The following is a 21,414-nucleotide window of genomic DNA, read 5'->3' as shown; positions in this document are numbered from 1 at the left end:
GCACATGCACATGTGTATGTTGATCTCCAGAGAAAGGGCTGGAAAGATGCACCGCAGACTTCACAGGGATTCCCTCTGAAAGGCAGCGTGATCGCGGATGGTAGGGAACCCAAGGGGACTTCAGCTTTATCTGTAATATTTAATTATTTCGGTAGGAGAGTTTATGTACTGTACAGGTCTTCATCGACCTGTGATAGGGTTAAGTCCTGATAAACCCACAGGAAGTCATAAATGCATCTAATAAACCCACCCTACCAAACAGCACAGCCTAGCCTAGCCTACCTGAACTGTGCTCAGAATACTAACATTAGCCTACAGTCGGGCAAAACCATCTAACACAAAGCCTATTTTATAATAATGTGTTGACTGTCTCATGAAATTTATTGATACTGTCCTGAAAGTGAAAAACAGAATGGTGGTAAATGTATCGGTTGTTTATCCTTGTGATTGCGTGTCTGAGAGCTGCCCAGCATCACTAGAAGGGAGCATACATATCCCTAGCTTGGGAAAAGAGCAAAATTCAAAATTTGAAGTTTGGGTCTTCCCTGGTGGTGCAGTGGTTGAGAGTCCGCCTGCTGATGCAGGGGACGCGGGTTCGTGCCCTGGTCCGGGAAGATCCCACATGGCACGGAGCGGCTGGGCCCGTGAGCCATGGCTGCTGAGCCTGCAGGTCCGGTGGTTTCTACTGAATGCATATCACTTTCCAACCATTATAAAGTTTAAAAATCCTAAATGTCCATTGACAGATGAATGGATAAAGAAAATGTGGTACATATATACAATGGAATATTACACAGCCATTAAACAGAATGAAATAATGCCATTTGCAGCAACATGGATGGACCTGGAGATTATCATACTAAGTGAAGTAAGTCAGAGAAAGACAAATATCATATGAAATCGCTTATATGTGGAATCTAAAAAAAATTAGAATGATACAAATGAACTTATTTACAAAACAGAAACAGACTCACAGACTTAGAGAAGGAATTTATGGTTACTGGGGGGAAGGGTGTGGGGGAGGGATAGATTGGGAGTTTGGGATTGACATGTACACACTGCTATATTTAAAACATAACCAACAAGGACCTACTATAAAAAAAAATCCTAAATTACAGATATTCTGTATAACTAAAGAAAAAAATCTGTCCTAATTTTAATCTGAAGAAGCAACTAAAGCTTTCTATGGAGTCCTGCCCTATAGATCATAGGTACACAGGAAATGAATTCTCCAAGAACTGGACAGTATTTCAAGGCAAGTATGTTTGCAATGAACTAGTGGCTGGGAATATATTTTAAGTCGTTCACATGGTAGGAAAATTCCAACAGTGAGAATTTAATTACATTATGTTCTTTTAATGTCAGCTTTTAATGTCCCATTATAATTTTTCAGATAAGAAAGTCCCAGCAACTTAAAGCTGTGCCTTAAATTTCCGGATTGTCGACTGTGCAAAATTTTCTTGCGATTTCTTGAACGCTGAAGTGTACAGCCAAATAGTGCATAGTGCTCGTGTGCCTTGGTTACTACTGTTTGATTTAGGAACGTATTTTTTCAGTGAGATTAGAAAGCGAATGTCTTACTTTTTTTTGTTTTTTTTGGCCGCGCCGAGGGTCTTGAAGGATCTTAGTTCCCCAGCCAGGGACTGAACCCGGGGATTGAACCCTGGGCCTTGGCAGTGAAAGCCCGGAGTCCTTGGGTTGCTTACATTGACAAGAGACGCCTAGTCTTCCTCCCAAGCTCCGGCACCAAGGACCTGAAGTGCACGCTAGGTTGGGAACTTGCATGTGCCGATCCCTGGCCGTCCACCCACCCGCGGTGCTCCGTGGCTGGCCGGGCTCTGTCCTGAGGAGCTGAGGGGCAGAAAAAATACACGGTCAAGATTAAGGTCTGAGGTCAAGCCAGGGAGTCCCAGCCAGCGCTGCCTCAGACTGGCCTGGGGGCTTCTGGTTCCCCACCTGAGCCTGGAGCTGCTGGTCCCGGGAGTGTCCTTCCCCGTCCACCTCCCCTCAACTGGCCGGTCCCTGGCCTCCGGCCCCGACTCCGCCCAGCTCGCCCCGCCCACCACCCTCCAGCACTGTCACGGGGGCCGCCTCCCCCGCCCCCATCCCTGCTTATCCCCTCGCACTTCCGGGACCCGCCCATGCCCCCACTAACTTCTGCGCCCCGCCTTCGGATCACCCCCAACCTCTCCCACCCTCTGACCCCGCCTCACGTGCCCCGCCTCCGCCTCCGCCTCTCCCTGGCCCCGCCCACCTCCGCGAGCCCCGCTTCCGCGAGCCCCTGGCCCTGCCCCAGTCCGTGGCCCCGCCTCCTCCCCAACGGCCAGTTGCTCGGCCCCGCCCTCGCGCTCGGTGCTCTGCCAGCTCCCGGGGCCACAGGTGCGCCGTCTGAGGAGTCCTGACTCGGCGCCTCTCCGGTGCCTGAGACCCCGGCCGCCGTCGGGTTTCCCCGCGGTCCCCGGCCCGGCCTCGGGTCTGCAGAGGGGAGGGGGACGGTGGGCCCCCTAGTCAGCCTCGAGGGGGCGGCGGGACCCCCTCTCCAGTCGTCCCCGTCAGGGGCGGCGGGACCTCCAGGTCTGCCCCTCGGGAATGACGGACCTCCGCCCCTTTCAGTCCCAGTCGGCCGGTCGGGCCAGCAGGGCCCCTTCTCCGGTCGGCCTCGCCGGTGCGGGGTGGGGGGTGGCCCCCTAGGCCGGCCTCTCGGGAGCGGCGGGCCCCCCCGGGTGAGATCCCCGGGAGCGGCGGGCCCCCTGGGTCGGCGGCCGGGGCGGGTGGGGGCCGCCGCCCTGACTGGGCCGCGTCGTTGCAGGTGTGCGGTTCCCGCCGGATCCCGCTCGCGCCGGGTGCGGGGCGATGCCCGGGCCCGGGTGCCCCCAGTGGACATGGAAGAGGCCCCTCTGCTGGGCGGCATGTGCAGCCCCGAGGACGAGATGATGACAGACCTTTTCAGCGCCGAGAGCCAGTTTGTTCCTGAAAACCTTCCCCTGAAAACCCCGGTGTCGGTGAAGCACGAGGCAGACGAGTTCCACGTCTTCAAAGACGCGTACCTGGGCTCCGCGGACCCCAAAGAGCCCCTGCTGCACGCCTTCAACGCCCCGCTCGACGGGGACTGCAAGGGCAGAGTCAAAGTGGAGCTGCTGGTGGATGAGAACGGAGATGAGGAAACGCGCGGGGAGTTCCCGAGTCTTCCCAAACTCAATCCCCTGGAAGACGCCGTTCTTCCCGCCGCCCAGCAGCCGCAAGCCTACAACCTCTACTTCCTGTCCTCCCTGCTGACCCCGCACAGGAGTCCTGCTGTCGGGCCCCTGGGCACCTGGGCCAGGGAAGGAGCCGCCCACCCCGGCGTCCGCGTGATTCCAGTAAGATCCACGTCGCACAGTACCCCCTGCACCCCTGCCCTAGTGGAGACGGGAGACTTCCTGCTTCTACCAAGATTTTTCTCTTGTCCGTAGCATCCCTGATCGGATTCACTCATTCCCTGCAGGGCGCATCCCTTGCTAAACGCGAGATGCATTATCCAGCCAAGCCATTCTACCTGAAGGTGAATTAGGTCCTCGGTCCCTGGTTCAAACCTGGCCTAACCCAGCAGAGATCATACAACAAAAGAGGAGGGAAACAAGTAGATTTTTTTTTTTTTTGCAGCCAGGCATGTGGGAGCTTAGCTCTGTAGCCAGGGATCCCACCTGTGCCCCTTACAGTGCAAGCGCGGAGCCCTAACCACTGGACCACCAGGGAAGTCCCTAGGAAGTTTTAAAAGTGGCTTTAGGAAAGAAACCCTAGTGTCTGTGAAAACAAATGCAGCGGGAGTCTTCACGTGCCCAGCTTTTACATTTTTCCGCTTTAGATTGATAAGGGTTGTAACTCACAGCCAGGACTCACAGTTAGCACTTGTGTTTGGTGAGCCTTGAAATCAAGGTGTTAGGGCTTCCCTCTGCTAATAAGTGGTTGTTCCTCAAGCGTATGTAACATGAATCAGAGTCTCCACGAGTTCATGGTAATTGTCGGCCAGCTCTTTGGCTGTGGATAACTACCGGCAATTTTCTGCTTTGTTTGTTTCTCTCTTTATTTTGAACCCGGACACTGGGCAGTGAAAGCACAGAGTCCTAACCACTGGACCGCCAGGGAATTCCCCTTTTCTGCTCTGTTCTTGCTGAAGCTGAACAAATCAGTTTTAAAGGAAACAAAGGATTGTAAGGACGTGTACTGGCCCCTCAAAAGGATCTAGTTTGGAAAACTAGATTACTCAGCTGTTAAATCATTTCAGTAAGTCATAAATTAAGCTTTTGTGGAACATTTTTGAATTGGTGTTGAGATGGCTGGAGCCTGACTTTGTTTGCATATCATAAGCGGTAGCAGCAGGAGCTTAGATTTGTCTTCTGGTGTTCTTTGAGCATAATCACTGCTCCTTAGTGACAGGAAAGGTGGGGAGGAGAGGCTGGGGCCTAGAGAAACCAGAGAGCACACCTAGTCCCACCAGCTTTCAGCTGGTGCAGAGGTCTTCCTCGGAATCTTTTTCAGATGGCTTGAAATGTCAGACACTCCATTTTGCTACCAGACCAAACGTGTGTCCCAGCACCGTTTGCCTGTTGGTTCTCGCACGGCTCCCTTCCTGTACCAAGGGGACTCAGTGAGCATTCACCAGAGCAGGAAAGGAACTAGCTCACGTTAAAATAGTAAATTCTCTTTAAATGTAATTCAATTTTAGCAAAATAAAGGAGAGACTATTTGGATGATATTTCTTTGTTTTTTTTGAATTTTTATTGACAATTTCCTAATTCATTAATAAAATGAAAAAGACTTAGCATGGACATGTTTGTCTTTTAAACAGAGTGGAACTATTTTTCAGTAAATATTCAGGGTTAATTGCTAATTTCCTTTTTCTAGAAATTCATTCCCACATATTGACCTCTGTTTATTCTGTAAAAATAGGATTTCACTATACTGTAAGTAGTTCAGATATCAGTTGCATGGGGCTGAGGAATTGATATATTTACTGCATAAGTATTTGTTAATTACAGGGAGATAAGTTAAATCTAAACTTTGATGATGTGGGACTTCCCTGGTGGTCCAGTGGGTAAGACTCTGTGCTCCCAATGCAGGGGGCCTGGGTTCCATCCATGCTTGGGGAACTAGATCTCACATGCCTGCCGAAACTAAGGGTTCCAACGCCACAACAAAGATCCCGCGTGCTGCAACTAAGACCCGGCACAGCCAAAATAAATAAATAAATAAATAATTTTTAAAAATAAAAATAAACTTTGATGATGTGTACATGACAAATTCCCCAAAGCAGAAAGCAGAGGAAAATTGAAAACTTTCTACGTTTCTATAAAATTTGAAATATCTAAATAAAGTTATAACTTGAAATATAGCTAAACTTTCCTCTGTCTTTTGAAACATTTATACCTAGATGCTAGTCTGCTGTGCTAAGGGATTTGGCAGTCCATGAAAACTATTAATTGTTTAGATCCCAGATTTTAAGTTAGACGATCTCCAAGTTTGGAGTCAACACCCACACTTTGAAAGATAGTTGTCTGTGCTGTGATTTTATATGAGGTCTTCAGAAAGTTATCACAGAATCACTCTTCTTTGAAGGACTTTATGACCTGCCTCCTGGCCTCTGGGGAAGCTCACCTGTACTCTCTAATAGGCAGTCTGGGCAGGTGGAGGTTAAGGAGGGGAGGGAGAGATGATGTGAGTGCAGGTTGACTGCTGCTTCCCAATCCTCCGCACATTATCAAATCTTAAAAAGAAGCACCCTGATTTTAAAACACTTAAATCTAAAGGTTATTATTTTTTTAATCATCGAGACTTTTTAGTTTTTTAAATTCTGTTGATTTTCAGTAACATCATTGGTATCTCTCCGTATTTTTGGTAATTTTGCCGGTGTGTCACTGAGTCGTTGCAGAGGATAGCTTAAAAACAAAGTTAAAGTTGGCAGTTATTCCCTACCGTCACTGTTTTCATGTTAATTATTGTCCTACCATTCAGTTAGGGAAGTGCTACTATTTACTTATAAACATTACTCTAAATACATTGTAAGTTACAATATAAATATTACTGAAACATCAGCAAGGATGTCAGGCTTCTTGATGGAAAAGCCAAACAATAGACTAGAACATTAATACAGCCTAGTGAGTGTGCTCCGAAAGCGGCCATAGAGGAGCAGCATTTCACGCGGTTTTAAGGAAGGTCCCATGAGGCGGCAGCCCCTTTGGAGTAGGGGGCTGTCGAGGAGCTCAAGGGGCAGCTGACCAACTGCAGAGTCTTCTCAAGCTACTTATACTGTGTTTTTGAAGCCGCAAGAGGGCCACGTTAAAATCACATCTCCACACCTCGTGGGCAGATGGTCCTTGTCCTCGGGGTCCTTGATCCCCAGTGAGGCTGGTCAGAGGACTTGTCACCCCATCTTGCTGCCCCAGAGAGAGAATAATAGTTGGGGAGAGAGGACACTAAGGGTAAGGCTGCTCTTTACTTAAAAAATGTAACTTCTAGGGGGCTTCCCTGGTGGCGCAGTGGTTGAGAGTTCGCCTGCCGATGCGGGGGGCACGGGTTTGTGACCTGGTCAGGGAGGATACCACGTGCCGCGGGGCGGCTGGGCCCGTGAGCCATGGCCGCTGAGCCTGCGCGTCCGGAGCCTGCGCGTCCCGAGCCTGCGCGTCCCGAGCCTGTGCTCCGCGGCGGGAGAGGCCGCGGCAATCGGAGGCCCGCGTACCGCAAAAAAAAAAAAAAAAAAAAAAAAGTAACTTCTGCAAAGAATTTTCTGTATTATGCAACTGTAAAGTACAACGTCCAAAATGTGATTTCTAAAATAACGTTTGCTTTTTTAGGTTGAAATCAAGGAAGCAGGTGGTACTATCGCAAGTAACAATCTGGAGGAAGCAACTTTTCAGAGCCTTCCGGCCCAGGAGTCCTGTTGCAAGTTCCCAACAGCACAAGAAGCAGAGGATGCCTCTGGGGGCTCTCATAAGAAAGACTCTAACCCAATGGTAATTATGCCAAAGAAAATGTGTCTGACTAACATATCAAATGTTTGACCCTTACCATTACTAAGTCAACAGTAATATATTTTCAGTCATTATTTTTCATTCTGTTTACTTGTCGTATCAGCATTTTTGGTTGTCTTATCTATGAAAAGAGGGATATAATTAGAGCCTTTGTAATGTTTCTGTCACGTCTAAGATTCTCATTTCTACTTGATCTTAGCAAATCAAACAGAGATTAGGACACCGCTCTCTTTGTTAAGGAGAGAAGCCATAAGTGACATCAGTCCGTGCAGACCAGCGGTTGGCCCAGGAACGGGGCAGCTGGCTGAGCTGCATGGTTTGGCATGTTGCTGGGATGGTGAAGCTCCCGTTCTGTGGCTGCAGCACAGAGGCTGCTTTCCTTCCTGCCTGCCTCCAAATTCCTGATACTAACATGCATGTAAGATAGGTAATCAGTAACATTTGTGGTTTATGCGATATTTTTGCATGTTTGTAATTTCATGTAATCCTCTATCAACTCTGTAGGGTATGCATTGTTTTTATCTACGTTTTATGGATAAGAAAACAGAGATGTTACATAGTCTTCTTGTAAGTGGTACGTTGAGGACTCCAGGTCTCGGTGTCATGAGGACTGGGAAGTGGGGGGAGCTAGGGAGCCCAGCCCCAAGCTTTATTTTAGCGGAGCCCAGAGAACCAACATCTGCCGTCCCCCCATCAGCTCCTTATTCCGATAAAGGAGGCCTTAGCCCTAAGGCATATACTTTAACTAGAAAATACTGGAAAATGAGCTTAGCTGTGGCATACACCAGTACTCGCCTCTGTCCATGGTTCTCAGGCCCATGCGTTCTGAGAGCAGAGCTGTTCCAGGACACCTGGAGCAGGTGAGCAGGATGAGAGCTCCTCCAATTCCACCAGCCTCCTGAGTAATGTTAGAAGGCTCCCAGGAGGGACAGGGCAGAGCCCAGAATTGTGCAATAGGCAGAGGTCTGGAAGGTCCACTCTGAGCCTTTCCCCCCAGTTTGTGCACCTGTGTGTCTGTGGCTATAACTTTATCCTCCACATACAAATACAATTCCAACCAAACATGAATGCTGGCCTCTTATCCACCGTCAGGATGATCTGAAGGTTTGACCCAGTGATCAGCACCTCATTAACGTAGGCTCTGTGTGTGTTATTTTGGTAACATTGATCCTTTATGGTTATTTGGGTTTTCCTGTCTAGGAAACCCAAAGGCAACCTAACAGCAGAAGCCATAGCTTCTCTGGGTATCTGTGGTTTTACCGTCCGAATTAGAAGCTATGTGCAAGCAGAAACAGTGACTTCTCTCACCTTCATGTTCAAGCTGCATCCCTGTGGACAGGGCTGACTGGTGTGGTTGACCGGCCAACTCACCCGGCTCACTGAGGACGTATTTATGGTCGGAGCCCAACTAGGTGATCTTAGGGTTAACCTTTCTAAAGCGCACTTGTAGGAAATGAAATAAGTGGGTATTTTAAAAACACCCTACATGTTAACTAATAACATGTGCATGTGGCAGGAAAGAACAGCTGCCGTAAAATTGACGATTATTCTAAGTATCTGGTCAGCTACAGAGATGGAGTCAGGGGGGCAAAGTCCTTCGTATAGTTCACTGGACCTGAATGGGGCCGGGTCTGGATCGGCACACTCTCTCCGTTTACGATGACCACGGAGCACGTGGACAGGTGACGGAAGCTCGGGCTCACAGTCACCTGTTCCCTACCCTAAACCTCAAGGGCCAGACACCCGCAGAGAAAGGCGTGAGCAGGAACTTCTCCTAACACACTAAGCACATCTCACAAGACATTTCCCAGGGGTTTTGCCCTGTGGTACCTCCAGAGAGCACGTTATTGCAGGGTAGGAAACTGAGAACATGTCTATAGTTAACCGCATTCCATGAAAACTTAAATTCTGGATTAAAACTGTGTTCTCAGATTTACGTTTACTTAGGTTCATATTACTGGATATCTTTTGAAAAATGAAACCTGATCATTATTTTTCATTTTAGGTGATATATCAGTTGAAAGGGGGTACACAAATGCTGTGTATAGACAATTGTGGCACAAGAGAACTAAAAGCACTTCATTTGGTTCCTCAGTATCAAGACCAAAATAATTATCTACAGTCAGGTACAAAGTAAATTAATAGAAAAATATGTCATATATCACATGGAAGTTGGTAAGTGACTATGTTTGGCTTTGTATAGAGAGTAAAAGTGAAATTGGCAGTGAGGCAATTTGGCAATCCCCATAGCCCATATGAGTGAGCTAAGAATAGAAAAAAATATCTTTAGAGATTAATTTATGTGCATTGTACTGACAATCTCAAATTCTTGGATAGCTTTCCTCTCCTTCTGCTAGTTGCAGAGAGCTTTGTGATCCTACCAGGTGACTACTTGTACCCATGAGTGCTGTGGATAGAGGTACCTGGGTTGAAACATCAAGCTTTCGCAGATTGGGCGGCGGGTTGACTGTTCAGATGTGGTAAAAACTGCATATGTTTCAATGTAAACGTTTTCATGTAGTCAGTGAGAACTGCCACCCTGCTTTAATCACCATGAGTTCTGAAATGACTATATCAAATGCTGATTTATCTGCCATTCAGTTACTCAGAATCGTCTTTAAACTGGTGCGATAGTAATAAATGATCTATAAGTACTTGATTACCATCAAATGACTTAGGAATGATTAAAGAAAGGCCAAATGACACAGTTTTAGGATTGTGTTTACAAAGGTTAGACATTAATACTTGAAAACTGGGCCCCTATGTGTACTGTATACATAATTACGTTACTCTAAAGCTTGGCCTAGCCAGAGCCTCTCATTATCAGATGATTCACGGACCTTGTCAATAATTTAAATCAGTATTACATCCAAATGTCATATCAACGGGCCTTTGGAGCCCAGTGCAAAAAGAAAGAGTGTGACTCCCATTCCATCCTGGTGGTCTCTTTATCCAGGGACAGGGAACATGCCTTTCGGACATTTACTTTTCTATGGTGCAGAGCGCCTTCAGGAGCGCTTTGCTGCACATCAGCCACGGCTTCTCCGGCTCCGTTCCCTGCGGGTCAGAGCTGCATCTGCTCCTCTACAGGCAGAGAAGGGTTCTTTCCTAATTCCCTTCCTTCTGGAACACAACAAAATCCTAATGCCTTTAGATCACCTACAGAAGGAAGATTTACATAATGCTCTCCAAGTCTATTTCCTTGTCATGTCATCATAACTGCCCCCCCAGCCCAGTCTCCTTTGTTTTGCTGTGCACACATTAAATATCACCATAAAATAAATGCATTCTGTTACCGAAGTCTTAAGGTTACATCATTCAAAGAATGCACAAGCCTGGAGCAGGAAATGTGTTCAGCTGGTGGGCAATCAGGAGACTAAGACACATTTCTCTGGCCACTTTGACTCAAACATAGAGTTTCACAGGGACCTTAGTGTCTCAGGGATGTTTTGCACGGCACCCTGAGGCCAAAGAATACCTATCGGTTCCAGTCTTAAGTAGTTTGGTCCCAGTAGCCTAATAAGTATTTACATCCTGATTAGTTAGTAACCATTTGAAGAAGAGTGCAGGTAAATTGAAAGTAGTTCATGTGGCGTCCTACAGATGGTGCTGTGCTCTCCTTGAAAATGTGACATGCCTAGCGCGTCCCTGGTGAGTTCGGGGCAGCACTGGAGGGCACCTTAGCGCACAGCTTGGGAACCTGGGCACTGACAGCATTTTTTAGCATAGCTATCCCTGGAAGCTCGAGTGAAGTAGCATTATGACAAAGAAAAGGGTGTAATAAGTAAAAACAACAACAAAAAAACCCAAAAACATTGACCAGAAAGGTTTTATAGAAAACATAAATAGGATCAAGATAAGTGGCAATGACTTTGCACATGTCCAACTCAGGATACATGGTCATTTTTGTACTTTCTTCCATGTGCAAGTGGGAGAGGAACAATATATGCTATCAATTAATTGTAATTGTCTTCCTTACAGATGTCCCTAAACCCATGACTACTTTAGTAGGAAGATTTTTGCCAGTACCAGCAAATTTAAATCTCATTACACAACAAGTGAGTCATTGTTTTAATAAAAAAAAATACAATAGGGGGCTTCCCTGGTGGCGCAGTGGTTGAGAGGCCGCCTGCCGATGCAGGGGACACGGGTTCGTGCCCCGGTCCGGGAAGATCCCGCATGCCGCGGAGCGGCTGGGCCCGTGAGCCGTGGCCGCTGAGCCTGCGCGTCCGGAGCCTGTGCTCCGCAACGGGAGAGGCCACAACAGTGAGAGGCCCGCGTACCGCAAAAAAAAAAAAAAAAAAAAAAAAAAAAAAAAAAAGTTTAAAACGCTTTTATGATTACACCATGATATGCATAGATTAAATATAAGAAAAATGTGCTCTTTTCCTTAAGTCTTGTTTTTTTTTAATTTTTCAGTTTTGACAGTCTAGGGTTGTATTTTTTTAAATTAATTAATGTATTTATTATTTATTTTTGGCTACGTTGGGTCTTCGTGGCTGCGCGCGGGCTTTCTCTAGTTGCGGCGAGCGGGGGGCTACTCTTCGCTGCGGTGCGCGGGCTTCTCATTGCTGTGGCTCATTGCGCAGAGGTGGCATTTAAAGCCACGAGACTAGAGGAGATCTCTGAGGCAGTGGGTATAAATAGAGTGAAATATTTGCTGAGTGAGTAAATAAATACTTCTCGAATGAAGTATTTATTAGCCAGGAGGGGCAAGGAGTTAATCAGGGCCGGAGATGAGTGTCAGCCTGATGCTATGAGCGCCTGATGCAAGTCTCTGTTGATGCTGCACGTAGGCCTCTACCTCCTTGCCTCCTCCACACCACCCGTCTTGTTTTGCTAATGGTTTCAGCCCCAGTCAGCAAGGCACACGTTGGACTTGCTTTTCTACCACTGAACTCGTGCACTGAAAGGCCCCTTTGGACCATAGTCTCCCTCTTTCTGCCCCTCCCCTCTTTTCCTTGGCTGTGTTTAGACCTACCTCATTTTGGCTCCTCTGACCTCTTATCCAGTGTGGACCTTGGGGTAATTATTTTAGCAATGCCTTTGCTGCAACCCTAGAACCCCGGCTTCCTTGCCAAACCCCGATTCTGTATATTCTTCAGCTCTTTGCTACTCAAAGTGCGTGCGGTGTGTGGACCAGGAGCGTGGGCATCACTAGGAAGCTTGTTAGAAATGCAGGATCTCGGGCTCCACCCCAGACTCACTGACACAGAAACTGCATTTTAGCAAGATCCCCAGGTGACATGACGGGGAAGCACCCTCTTAGGTTTTATTTCTTCCATCCTAGGCAGTTCGACATTGCCGAGGAAAGTCATGGATTCTAGTATAAAGCTGCCCTAGATTTACCACCTATGTAGTACTGAAAAGACATCTCTCTTTCTCTGCTTTACTTTGGGGCTAAATAAGCAAAGGAGAAAAAGAGCAATTGTATCTGGTTTATGCAAAGAATTGTCTCAACCCCAAGGACTGTGAAATCCTTTCTTCAAAAGAATGCAAAACTTTGGACTGCCACCTGGAGATGTTGGCCCAATAATTAGGTGTCTGGGTGACTGCAAAGGAAACAGTTGCAGTAACCTGTGAACACTTCCCTCCAGTAAAGTGAGTGAGAGGAGAGCAGAGCCCCCCAGCTCTCGGCCAGACCCAACAGGGCAGGTCCTGGGGGTGACTTCTCAGTGGGACTCGGGGTTTGGGGTGGGGGGCGGATTTGTAATGAAGGAGTTGGACCCAGAGCGGTTTCTCAGTGTCTTCAGGCCCCAACAGGGATTACACACTATTTAAAAACAGGCAGAAGAGAGAAAAGAAGGAAGATGAATAAAATGTGTTTTTCTAAGACCATGCTTTTTCTTTCTTTCTTTCTTTCTTTTTTTTTTGGCCTCACGCTTGTGGGATCTTAGTTTCCCAACCAGGGATTGAACCCAGGCCCTCGGCAGTGAAAGCACGGAGTCCTAAGTCCTAATTCCCTGGACCGCCAGGGAATTCCAAGACTGTGCTTCTTAAATAAAGCTTATTTTTAAATTTCAAGTTTTCAGGGACAAGGATAGGATGTTTAACTGTGATATATACAAATAATCTCAAAACCTAAATTTATTCAACACTTTAAATTTCTTCAAGCTTCTGATAAGAAAATTAGGTCAGTGTTGATGATGCTACCCTTTCCTTTCCCTGTGAGCCATGCTAATGGATAATATAAAGGAAAATGAGAACGGAGAAAGCAAAGGACATGGATGATGCAGAGATTATGACATTGCTTTTGAATTTGTTAAAATTGACTACAAAATTTTTTATGACTAGATGAAAAAGTAATGGTTGCCAATGAGACTTCAGATGTCAAGATCTCTTGTGTTGTACTAAGAATATAATAATAATTAAAGAACATTTTTAGCTTACAGAAATTTGTAGTTGAATTTATTTCACAGTTGGTAGTTCATCAAAATGAAAAGGATGCCCATTGCAATGTCGCCGGCCAGCCCACTGACAGCTGTGTGTACTGCTTGCCAGCTTGTGGATGGCCCGGCCCAGAATCCACAACGCACTTCTGTCTCTGTCCACAGTCAGGGCTTTCTCACCCCAGGGCATCCTGTGGTCAGGCGGGGTGAGATGACTGGGCTGGGCTCCTCCCACTTCTGCTGAAAAGCCTCGGCTGGAACCTGCTCAGGTGTTAGCAGAATCATGGTGGTAATAAGGCCTGGATGAATGTAAAGGGATTGTGATGTAAACCTCTAGAAGAAAAAGAATCATTTTTATCTGTACCTAGGGGCTGACGGGAATAAACTCAAAATGTATACTAATTCAAATCATGCTTGCCTTTGACTTTACACAGCTTGATAATGGAGCCTTACCATCCGTAGTCAACGGGTCTGCTTTCCTTTTGGGATCAACTCCTCCAGGACCACCAAAAATGACTTCGGCTAGGTAAGGATTAAAAGCAATCAATTGTCACTTACTTTAATGTAAGAGTTTAAGAGGCTCTTGGGTACATTTGTGATTTTTTTCCTGAGTTTTAAAATTAGTTTTACCTGAAAACCTTTATGACTTCTAAAATATGATGTTTATATTCAGCAGTGCACTAACAGTGTTGCTGCGCGTGTCTGGTTTGTGGCTGCTGGAAAGACTGGTCTGTAACCTCCATTTGCTTCCACTCTCCGTCCACCGTCCGCTGTCATTGTTTCAGAGACTTGCTGCCGTTCCTAGCTCTGTCTTGAGTTCACGTTGATTTAAACTTAGCTGCCGTTTCTTTTTGCTGTCATCAGCATAAGTAATGGTGTGGCAGTCACTTAATGTCACTTAATGTCGACGGCAGTCTTTATGTGCCTTTATGGCTGCCTCTGCCCGCTGCCTTCCCTGTTCTGTCAGTTCACGTTCAATGGCAGGGGCCGAGGCACACAGTCTCCAGGTGGACGTGGCTGCTCTTATCTGGGGCTTCGTCTTGCCATTTTAAAGTCATGTCTATAATCGTAACTAATTAAACTAACCAAGCCGGTTGAAACTCTTTGTTGAGTTAAAGAGTAACATTCATGTGCTATTAGTAGATGGGGCAGCCCTTTCTGTTCACGGAACCCTTTCGTTGGTGATGGAGATCAGTCTCTTACTGCCTTCCGAAGTTTTGGGGCACACAGCCTAATGCAGATGTACATCTGAGGACCCGAAAGAAGTCAGGGCAGGCAATTTAGGAAACGTAGACTGTAGCCTCTGGAGCCTCCGGGCTCCTGAAGTGTCCACCATCAGGCACATCCCCACCGCGGCGCTGCTGAGTGTGAGGACGGTTGTCCGGGGCAGTGTGAGAGGCTCAGGTGGAGTTCTGGAGACTGGCTGGGATTCAGTCACACTCCACCTCCGCGACGTCGCTGAAGAGTGTCGGTTGCTCGTGTGACTTGCTGCTTCGGTCTTAGCTGTTGGTTGCGGAGCTGGTCAATGACTCTCACTTAATTTGATGGACTAAGACTATAGGAGCCTTTCTCCTGCCTCCACTCTTGCGCCATGGATCAGCGAGGGTATGGCTGCTGTCGCTGTAATTGGTTCTAGAATCACGGCTCTTAATGTTTCTGGACAAAACAACTCTGTGGGCAGCCTCTAGATTCTGCTGCTATGTAATACTGCCAGCATAGTGTTACACCATGTACCCAGGGCGTTACTGTCCTGAAGATACTCACTTCATCTTTCTTGCCATCTGGGAGCATCTGGCCAACAGTATTGCACCACCACGTGCTTTAGCGTGTCCAGCGCATTCAAGGGAACTTGGTGTTTCTAACACTAGTTCAAGTGTGTGCTCTCAGAGCTACAGTGCCGTTTGAGGTTTCTCTGTGCTGCAGCTGGCACCCGTTTCCACAGAGGAGCAGTAGTGAGGAAGTTTTCACTGCAGTGTATTTCTCCTTTCTCCCACCCTCCCCCTGCCTTCTTCCCAGTCTCTACTAGGTTTTCTCTAGTGTGAAGGAATTATGCAGGTCATAAAATATTTTTCTATTATAAATGATGTGCCAGGAACAACATGAGCTTTGTTTTCGTATTTTTTTGCTGCAAATAATTACTTGATGTCACACCACTGAACCAGCCAGATGATTTTCATCTCAACATCCATGGTACTGACGGTGTGCTGGAATCTCTACCAATTTATTATTTGTGGTGAGGGAGCTGTCAGAAAACTGTTTGCTGCCTGTCTCATTCTGTATGAGTTCCCAACCACAACTAATTGGCTAGACCTCTTTATCTCTTTGTTAGGCTTTTTTTTCTTTTTTTCTTTTTTAAACTTCCACGAGATAAGAGGGTCAAGCTAGGTCTGAAGACATCAGAAAGGAAATTCTGTCAGCCCAATACTGTTTAAACGTTCTAAAATAGTAGATGACGTAAAAGCAGGCCAGCTTGGGCCTTACGGCCAGCAGTCCATATGGGTGAATTCACCCAATCGTCATTCTTTAGAGATAGGTGGTGAACTGGCTAACTTATTAACTACCTTATCATATGAATAAAAATTCACGTCCTGTCACTCTGCATAGCTTTAATAATCTGATTATCAGTCAGGCGTTAATGTGAATTTTGTTACATCATTGAGGCCTTTATTTTTGGTGACATAATGAACATTATAATATGCAAGAGTCCGCTTCTCTGGAAATTTTTTCTTAAAGATAAGGTCATATCTCAACTGTGGTACAGTTTATTTATAATACTTTTCTGAGGCAGAGTTGTCCAGATCTCTTCTAACCCTTTACTCTTCAGATTGGCAAAAAGAGTAGTCAAACATTATTAGAGCCATGGAAGTTTTTTCCCAGTTTAGTCCATTACAAGGAACTTGTCCCTTTACTGTCCCCTCAGGCGCTCTGTGCTCATCCCTGATGTGGTGTCTTTGCTCGTGCTGTTATTTCAACTGAAACATCCTTTTGTTGAATAACAAAAAACTTCACACCCTTGAAAGTCAATGTCAAGTTCTACTTCTTACAGAAGTAGTTTGTTTTGTTTTTACATCTCTATTAAACTGCCCCTGAATTTTGTGTCATTTACAATCAGTATCATATAATTTGATAGTTGATTATATAATATCTTCTGTTCTCTAATTTTTCAATTGTATATATCATCTCATGTCCCAAATTATTTGGTGGATTCCTCTAGAACAGGCACTGTAAATTTAAAAATATATATATTTTTTGGTGTTCCCCTGAAGCTCTTATGACAGTCCTGGCCACATGGTGATCTCTTAGTCAGTGCCTGTTGGCATCTTCCTGACACTGTAGGTACTCAGTGAATTGTCCTCTCTGCTTCCACAATTGTGGCGGATCACCACTGGAGTGTCTCCATGGACCTCCACCTCATTCTTAAAGAGAAGAGTTTTGGTTCCTCTGGACAGGTAGTGCCAGGCCACCCCGTGCCCCATTTTAGAGGCAGGGCTGAGGGCAAGAGCAGTGAAGTCTGTGCGCATGTCCCCTTCCCCTGAACAGCCCATGTGTGATCCAGGGTGGGTGGGCCAGGAGCAGTGTAGCCAGATCTGCCACCTCCAGGCACCCATGAGAATAGAAGGCTGCAACTCTCCTCTCTCTAAAGGAGAGAACTAGACTAGACGAAGAATAAATAAATATAGCATTCAGTAACATAGTATGGGGACATTATTTTAAAAACGAGAGACATCTCCAGAAGAAGGAACACTTAGCAGCTCACCCAGGAGTCAGTTACCATTTGCTGTTTCAAATGAGGGAGGACGGGGTCACGAAACAGAAGCAGAGCCGGTGAGAAGAGTGGCGGAGCCCTGATGAGCGAAGCAGCCAGAGCAGAGGGGAGGGTGGGCTGAGCTGAGGCTTAGACCGACCTCAGCCCTGACTGGAGACGGTTGTGTTTGTGAGGGCACGGAGCACAGGCCGAGGGTAGTTCCCATGCTCCATGGGGTGACAGGGGACTGTCAGCAAGCCCTGTGTGTGCCAAGTACTGTAGCAGCTCCTGTAGGAAACCCGAGACCAGGATGTGTCCCTGCCCGGAAGCAGCCAGTGGTTGCAGAAGCGAAGCCTGCACACGCCGTCTCGGGGAGCAGGTGGCCGAACTCGAGGGAGGGAGGGAGGGAGAGCCCCAGTCACAGCCGGGGTTTTGACACGTGTGCTCCTTCTCGTCCCCAGATCTACCCACCGCCTCACGTGGCCAACATCCCAAGTCCCCTCAGAAGCAACACTTCTAAGCAGCCCTTGGGAACTTGTCTCGGTTTCTTAACCCACAGCCGCCTCTCAGGTTTAGCCGCCTCCAACGCACACTCATCTCTCCTCCTCCTTCACCCTTGGAGATGGCTTCTAGGCTAATCCCCAAAGGAATGGTGAGGAGGGAGGTCCCCAATGCCCACATGACACATTCAAAACACGCTTTGATACTGGTGGTAATCCTAGTTGGACAGCTCTAACAATGTGAACAGCCGTTTATCTGTTAGTCTTTAATTCATACTTTTCGTTAGTGTTCTGATTTTGGAAAATACAGAAAATAAAACTAAAAAGCTATTTGGTGTGGGGAGCCACACACAGTAGAGGTTTAAACAGATCAGTGGAAGAAACTCGGGGAAGGCTTCTTGGGGAGCAGACAGCGATAGGGTCCCTGGACGTGCAGCTGGACCTGGCCAGGCTCGCGCCCCCACGTGTGAATGTGCGTGCCGCACCCCCTCCTGATCAGGCACCGATAAATAACACCTGTAACTCTCTTGTGTTGAGATTTTCAGTATTTGTTCAAAAACACCAGCTGCTTAGCTAATTCTCTTTTTAAAGAGTAATGATCTGAATACATTTTCTTTTTTAATCTTTATAGAGTAACTGTTAGTTCATGGGACACAGAGTCTAAAAAGCCATGTAACTGTACCAAATCACAGTGTCTGAAATTGTAAGTAATCCCAAATCCTTCATTATTAAATAGAAATAAGGTCGTTTAGATGTCAGTAAGTGGAGCAGAGTCCAGACAGACCTGAATGGCTAGTAGCGTGTAGGCTACAGTTGAGACTCAACAGCTGGGTCCTGACGCTCCTTGTAAACCAGAGCAACAAGAAGCCACACGTTCTGCATAAGCCTGGTTGGGATCTTTTGGTGTTATCTTGACCAACTAACCTAGGAAAGGACCGCAAGTGGTGTGATTTTCTTGGATTTAGGTTTACCTTGTTCAGCGCCCCAGACAAGTGCTAAACACGGCATCCTTATTGAGCATTAACTGTAACATTTCCACCTCCTAGTTTTTAAAAGTTTGATGCATTGGTTTACTCTATATTGAATTCCTCTTAGAAACATTCTCCCCCAGGGGCGCCAGCTCCCTGGAGGCTCGCTCAGCAGCGTGGTAGGGTAGGTTGTGAAGCAGAATCATGGGCCGGGGTGGGTGGTGTGGCTGAAATAGGAAGCGGACCAGCCACCCCGACTGACGGCACCGTGCACTCGAGCCCCGTCCCCACCCTGTCACGCGGAGACTCTTACTGGTGTGGTCTGCCGCTCTCAGCCTCTGCTCCGGGCTGCTGCCTTCTGCCCTGAGTGCCTGCCTAGCTTTGTTACATGATGGAACAGGAGATGCCGCCTCGCCCGATGTCTAACAACCCTAGCCACCATCTCCACGTGATTTTTCCGTTGCAGAGCTTCTGCTGAAGTCACTGAGAGCTCCAGTGATGGGACAGTGATGTGGGGGTGCAGACGTGGCTAAAAATCCAGAAGTCCATGAAACTTGGTTCACAAAACAAAATGGAGAAAAAATCTGATTTTTTAAAGTTAATGTTGAAATCTAGGGTTGACTGTATGTGAATACTGAGCTGTCATTGGTTTAGTCTGTGAATGCGAGGCCTGTACCTGTCTGAACGTTGGAAACGCCACGAGACCACTGATCAGGAGCTCTAAAAATGCAGCTGGGTGAGGAGGAAGGAGAGCAGAGGGCAAAGCCTGGACCACACGACACTGTCAAGCCGGAGTGGCCGGCCCAGATGGAACTTCTGATGCGGTGGAGGACCAGGTGGTAGAGTCTAGAGTGGACAGAGCCGGGGGTGGGCGCGGCTTCCTGTGCACAGGGGCTGCCAAGCTGCTGGCTGGGCTGGCGACTGGGGAGCCTGTGAATAACCCATGAAGCCTAGAGCAAGGTGTAGACTATGACCGGGGACAGAATGAGGTAACTCTTAAGGATGTGGAGATAAGATGAGTCTCCAGGAAGGGTTTAACTTATTGATTACCTCATAATGGAAAAGCCCAAGAAAGAGCTTCCTGCCTAGAGGCAGCTTTCCAGATTAATCGGTGACTTGACACACTAAAGAAAGAATTTATCATCACAAGGGGGCTCGGTCAGCACTGGAACAAAGGAAAAGGAGGCTCAGAGCGTTTCCAGTGCTGTCCAGGGAAGGGAGGCAGTGTCGCTGGGGGCCACAGGTGCGGCCTTCTCCAGAGACGTGCTGTGTGCTGTGTGCCGTGTGCCGGGGGGCTTGCACCCTCCCGTTGTGCCCCGTGACTCTGCGCCTCTGTTAGCACACTCAGCGCCGCCGTTTAGCTTCCTCAGTAGCTCCATCCCGAGGAGCAGGGGGCCCTGGGTAGAGGCTGCAAACGTTATGGGCACCGGAGGGGTTATTTCCACCATAAATTAACACACAGCATTCTGAGCAGTGCATCGCGGTTTGGTTGTTATCAGTCTGTCACTGAGAAACCAACTATCTCTGGAAATACTGCTTTTGGAAAGGCCAAGGAATGGGCAAATGTACCCCCGCGGAGCTTCTTGGAGAGACCCGTGAACAGGTGCTGGCGGCAACACCACTCTGTCTCTCAGTGTGCCACAGGCACTCGCACTGGAGCGAGTCAGGGGTGGGTTCACCGTTGCCTGCTTCGCCACCAGGCTTCACTGCTTCGCTAGCAAGCATCACCACTGGCTTCCTTTAGCTCTTTACTCCCCGCAGCTAAGCCACGTTCAAGGCAATGGAATCTAATTTTCTTGGAGTGCATTTGTCCTACTTTATTTGGGAGTCTCTCCTGGATAAAGGTTAAGAATGATTACTACTAATTGGCCATTAATAAAGAGAAAAACACATTATTGTATTTTTTAGAAATCGAAGTGATACATACACGTGGGTAAAAATCAGTGACTATATCTGATTATGATGGAAAGTCCTAGTACCCTGCTCCACCTCTCCCCACTCTCTGGACTCCTCCCTAGAAGCTACCATTTTAGTGACTTCTGTTTTCAGGCTTTCTGAAGCTTGCTTCCGCGTCTGGAAAGGTTATCTATTGCCTTCTTGCTGTGGGAGAGGAGGGGCCCACTCTGCACTCACCCCCTTTGCTAGAGCTGCTCTTTGTCGTGCCTTTGCTGATTATGCTCGAAACCTGAAATCATGTGCTCCAACCTTTTGTTGTTGTTGTTCCATTAGCCAAAAAAAGCTGAGAATTATTTTTAAATGATAAAGTTAATCTGTATAATTAAAATGGTGTTGATGTAAACTTAATTAAAAGGTAGATAAATGTTTTGTGATTATTTTATTGAAAATTTATCGATTATTAAAAATTGATTTTAAGATTTTATAAGTAGTTCATGTCTACCTTTCCATCACTGTGGGAAATGATTTTCTTAATAATTTTTATGCATTTTAAACATTGATTTACTGCATCATGATTAGGTTATTAAAACACTGATTTGTAACCCACTTTTGTATCAGGATGTTTTTTGATACAGGCAGTGACATGTGTTAAGTTCTGAACCTTTGGACAATAATTTCATAGAGTGATAAGGAACCCTCTGCAGTGGAGTGGAGAAAGGGCTCTTCTCTTTCACGAGCACGCTGAAGGAAGGAATTGGCTTTATGTTATGAGTATAGGGTTTTTCCATGGCAGTTTTAATTAGCCCTTTCATGTATCGACTTTAAAGAAATCCAAACTCAATTTTTTAAGCATCTTCCATTCCAACTCAATTTTTGCTGAGATACTGGGTGGGACTTGTTGGGAGAAGT

At 46.8% G+C, this 21,414-nt stretch overlaps 1 protein-coding gene across 11 annotated transcripts in view; it reads left to right on the top strand.

Annotated features, from left to right (window-relative positions):
• The first annotated feature begins 2,365 nt into the window (after nt 1-2,365).
• Nucleotides 2,366-21,414, top strand: part of TESMIN (testis expressed metallothionein like protein) — a 53,533-nt gene continuing 34,484 nt past the window's right edge. For 6 of the 11 annotated variants that reach the window (XR_012333634.1, XM_073809294.1, XM_073809289.1 and 3 more), the window contains exons 1-7: nt 2,366-2,417; nt 2,810-3,359; nt 6,831-6,989; nt 9,013-9,133; nt 10,989-11,065; nt 13,831-13,922; nt 18,273-18,344. Coding sequence is in view for 10 of the 11 variants with exons in the window: in XM_073809294.1 (XP_073665395.1) it covers nt 2,883-3,359; nt 6,831-6,989; nt 9,013-9,133; nt 10,989-11,065; nt 13,831-13,922; nt 18,273-18,344 (998 nt within the window). In the remaining variant the exon portion in view is untranslated. The remainder of the gene's footprint in view (nt 2,418-2,809; nt 3,360-6,830; nt 6,990-9,012; nt 9,134-10,988; nt 11,066-13,830; nt 13,923-18,272; nt 18,345-21,414) is intronic. The other 5 variants (XM_073809290.1, XM_019929086.3, XM_073809297.1 and 2 more) reach the window with 3 other exon arrangements.

This window comes from Tursiops truncatus, chromosome 8, assembly GCF_011762595.2.
Source record: "Tursiops truncatus isolate mTurTru1 chromosome 8, mTurTru1.mat.Y, whole genome shotgun sequence".
In the NCBI taxonomy this organism is placed as follows: domain Eukaryota; kingdom Metazoa; phylum Chordata; class Mammalia; order Artiodactyla; family Delphinidae; genus Tursiops; species Tursiops truncatus.
The sequence above is the reverse complement of the archived record's forward strand: the minus strand, read 5'-3'. Positions and strand labels throughout refer to the sequence as shown.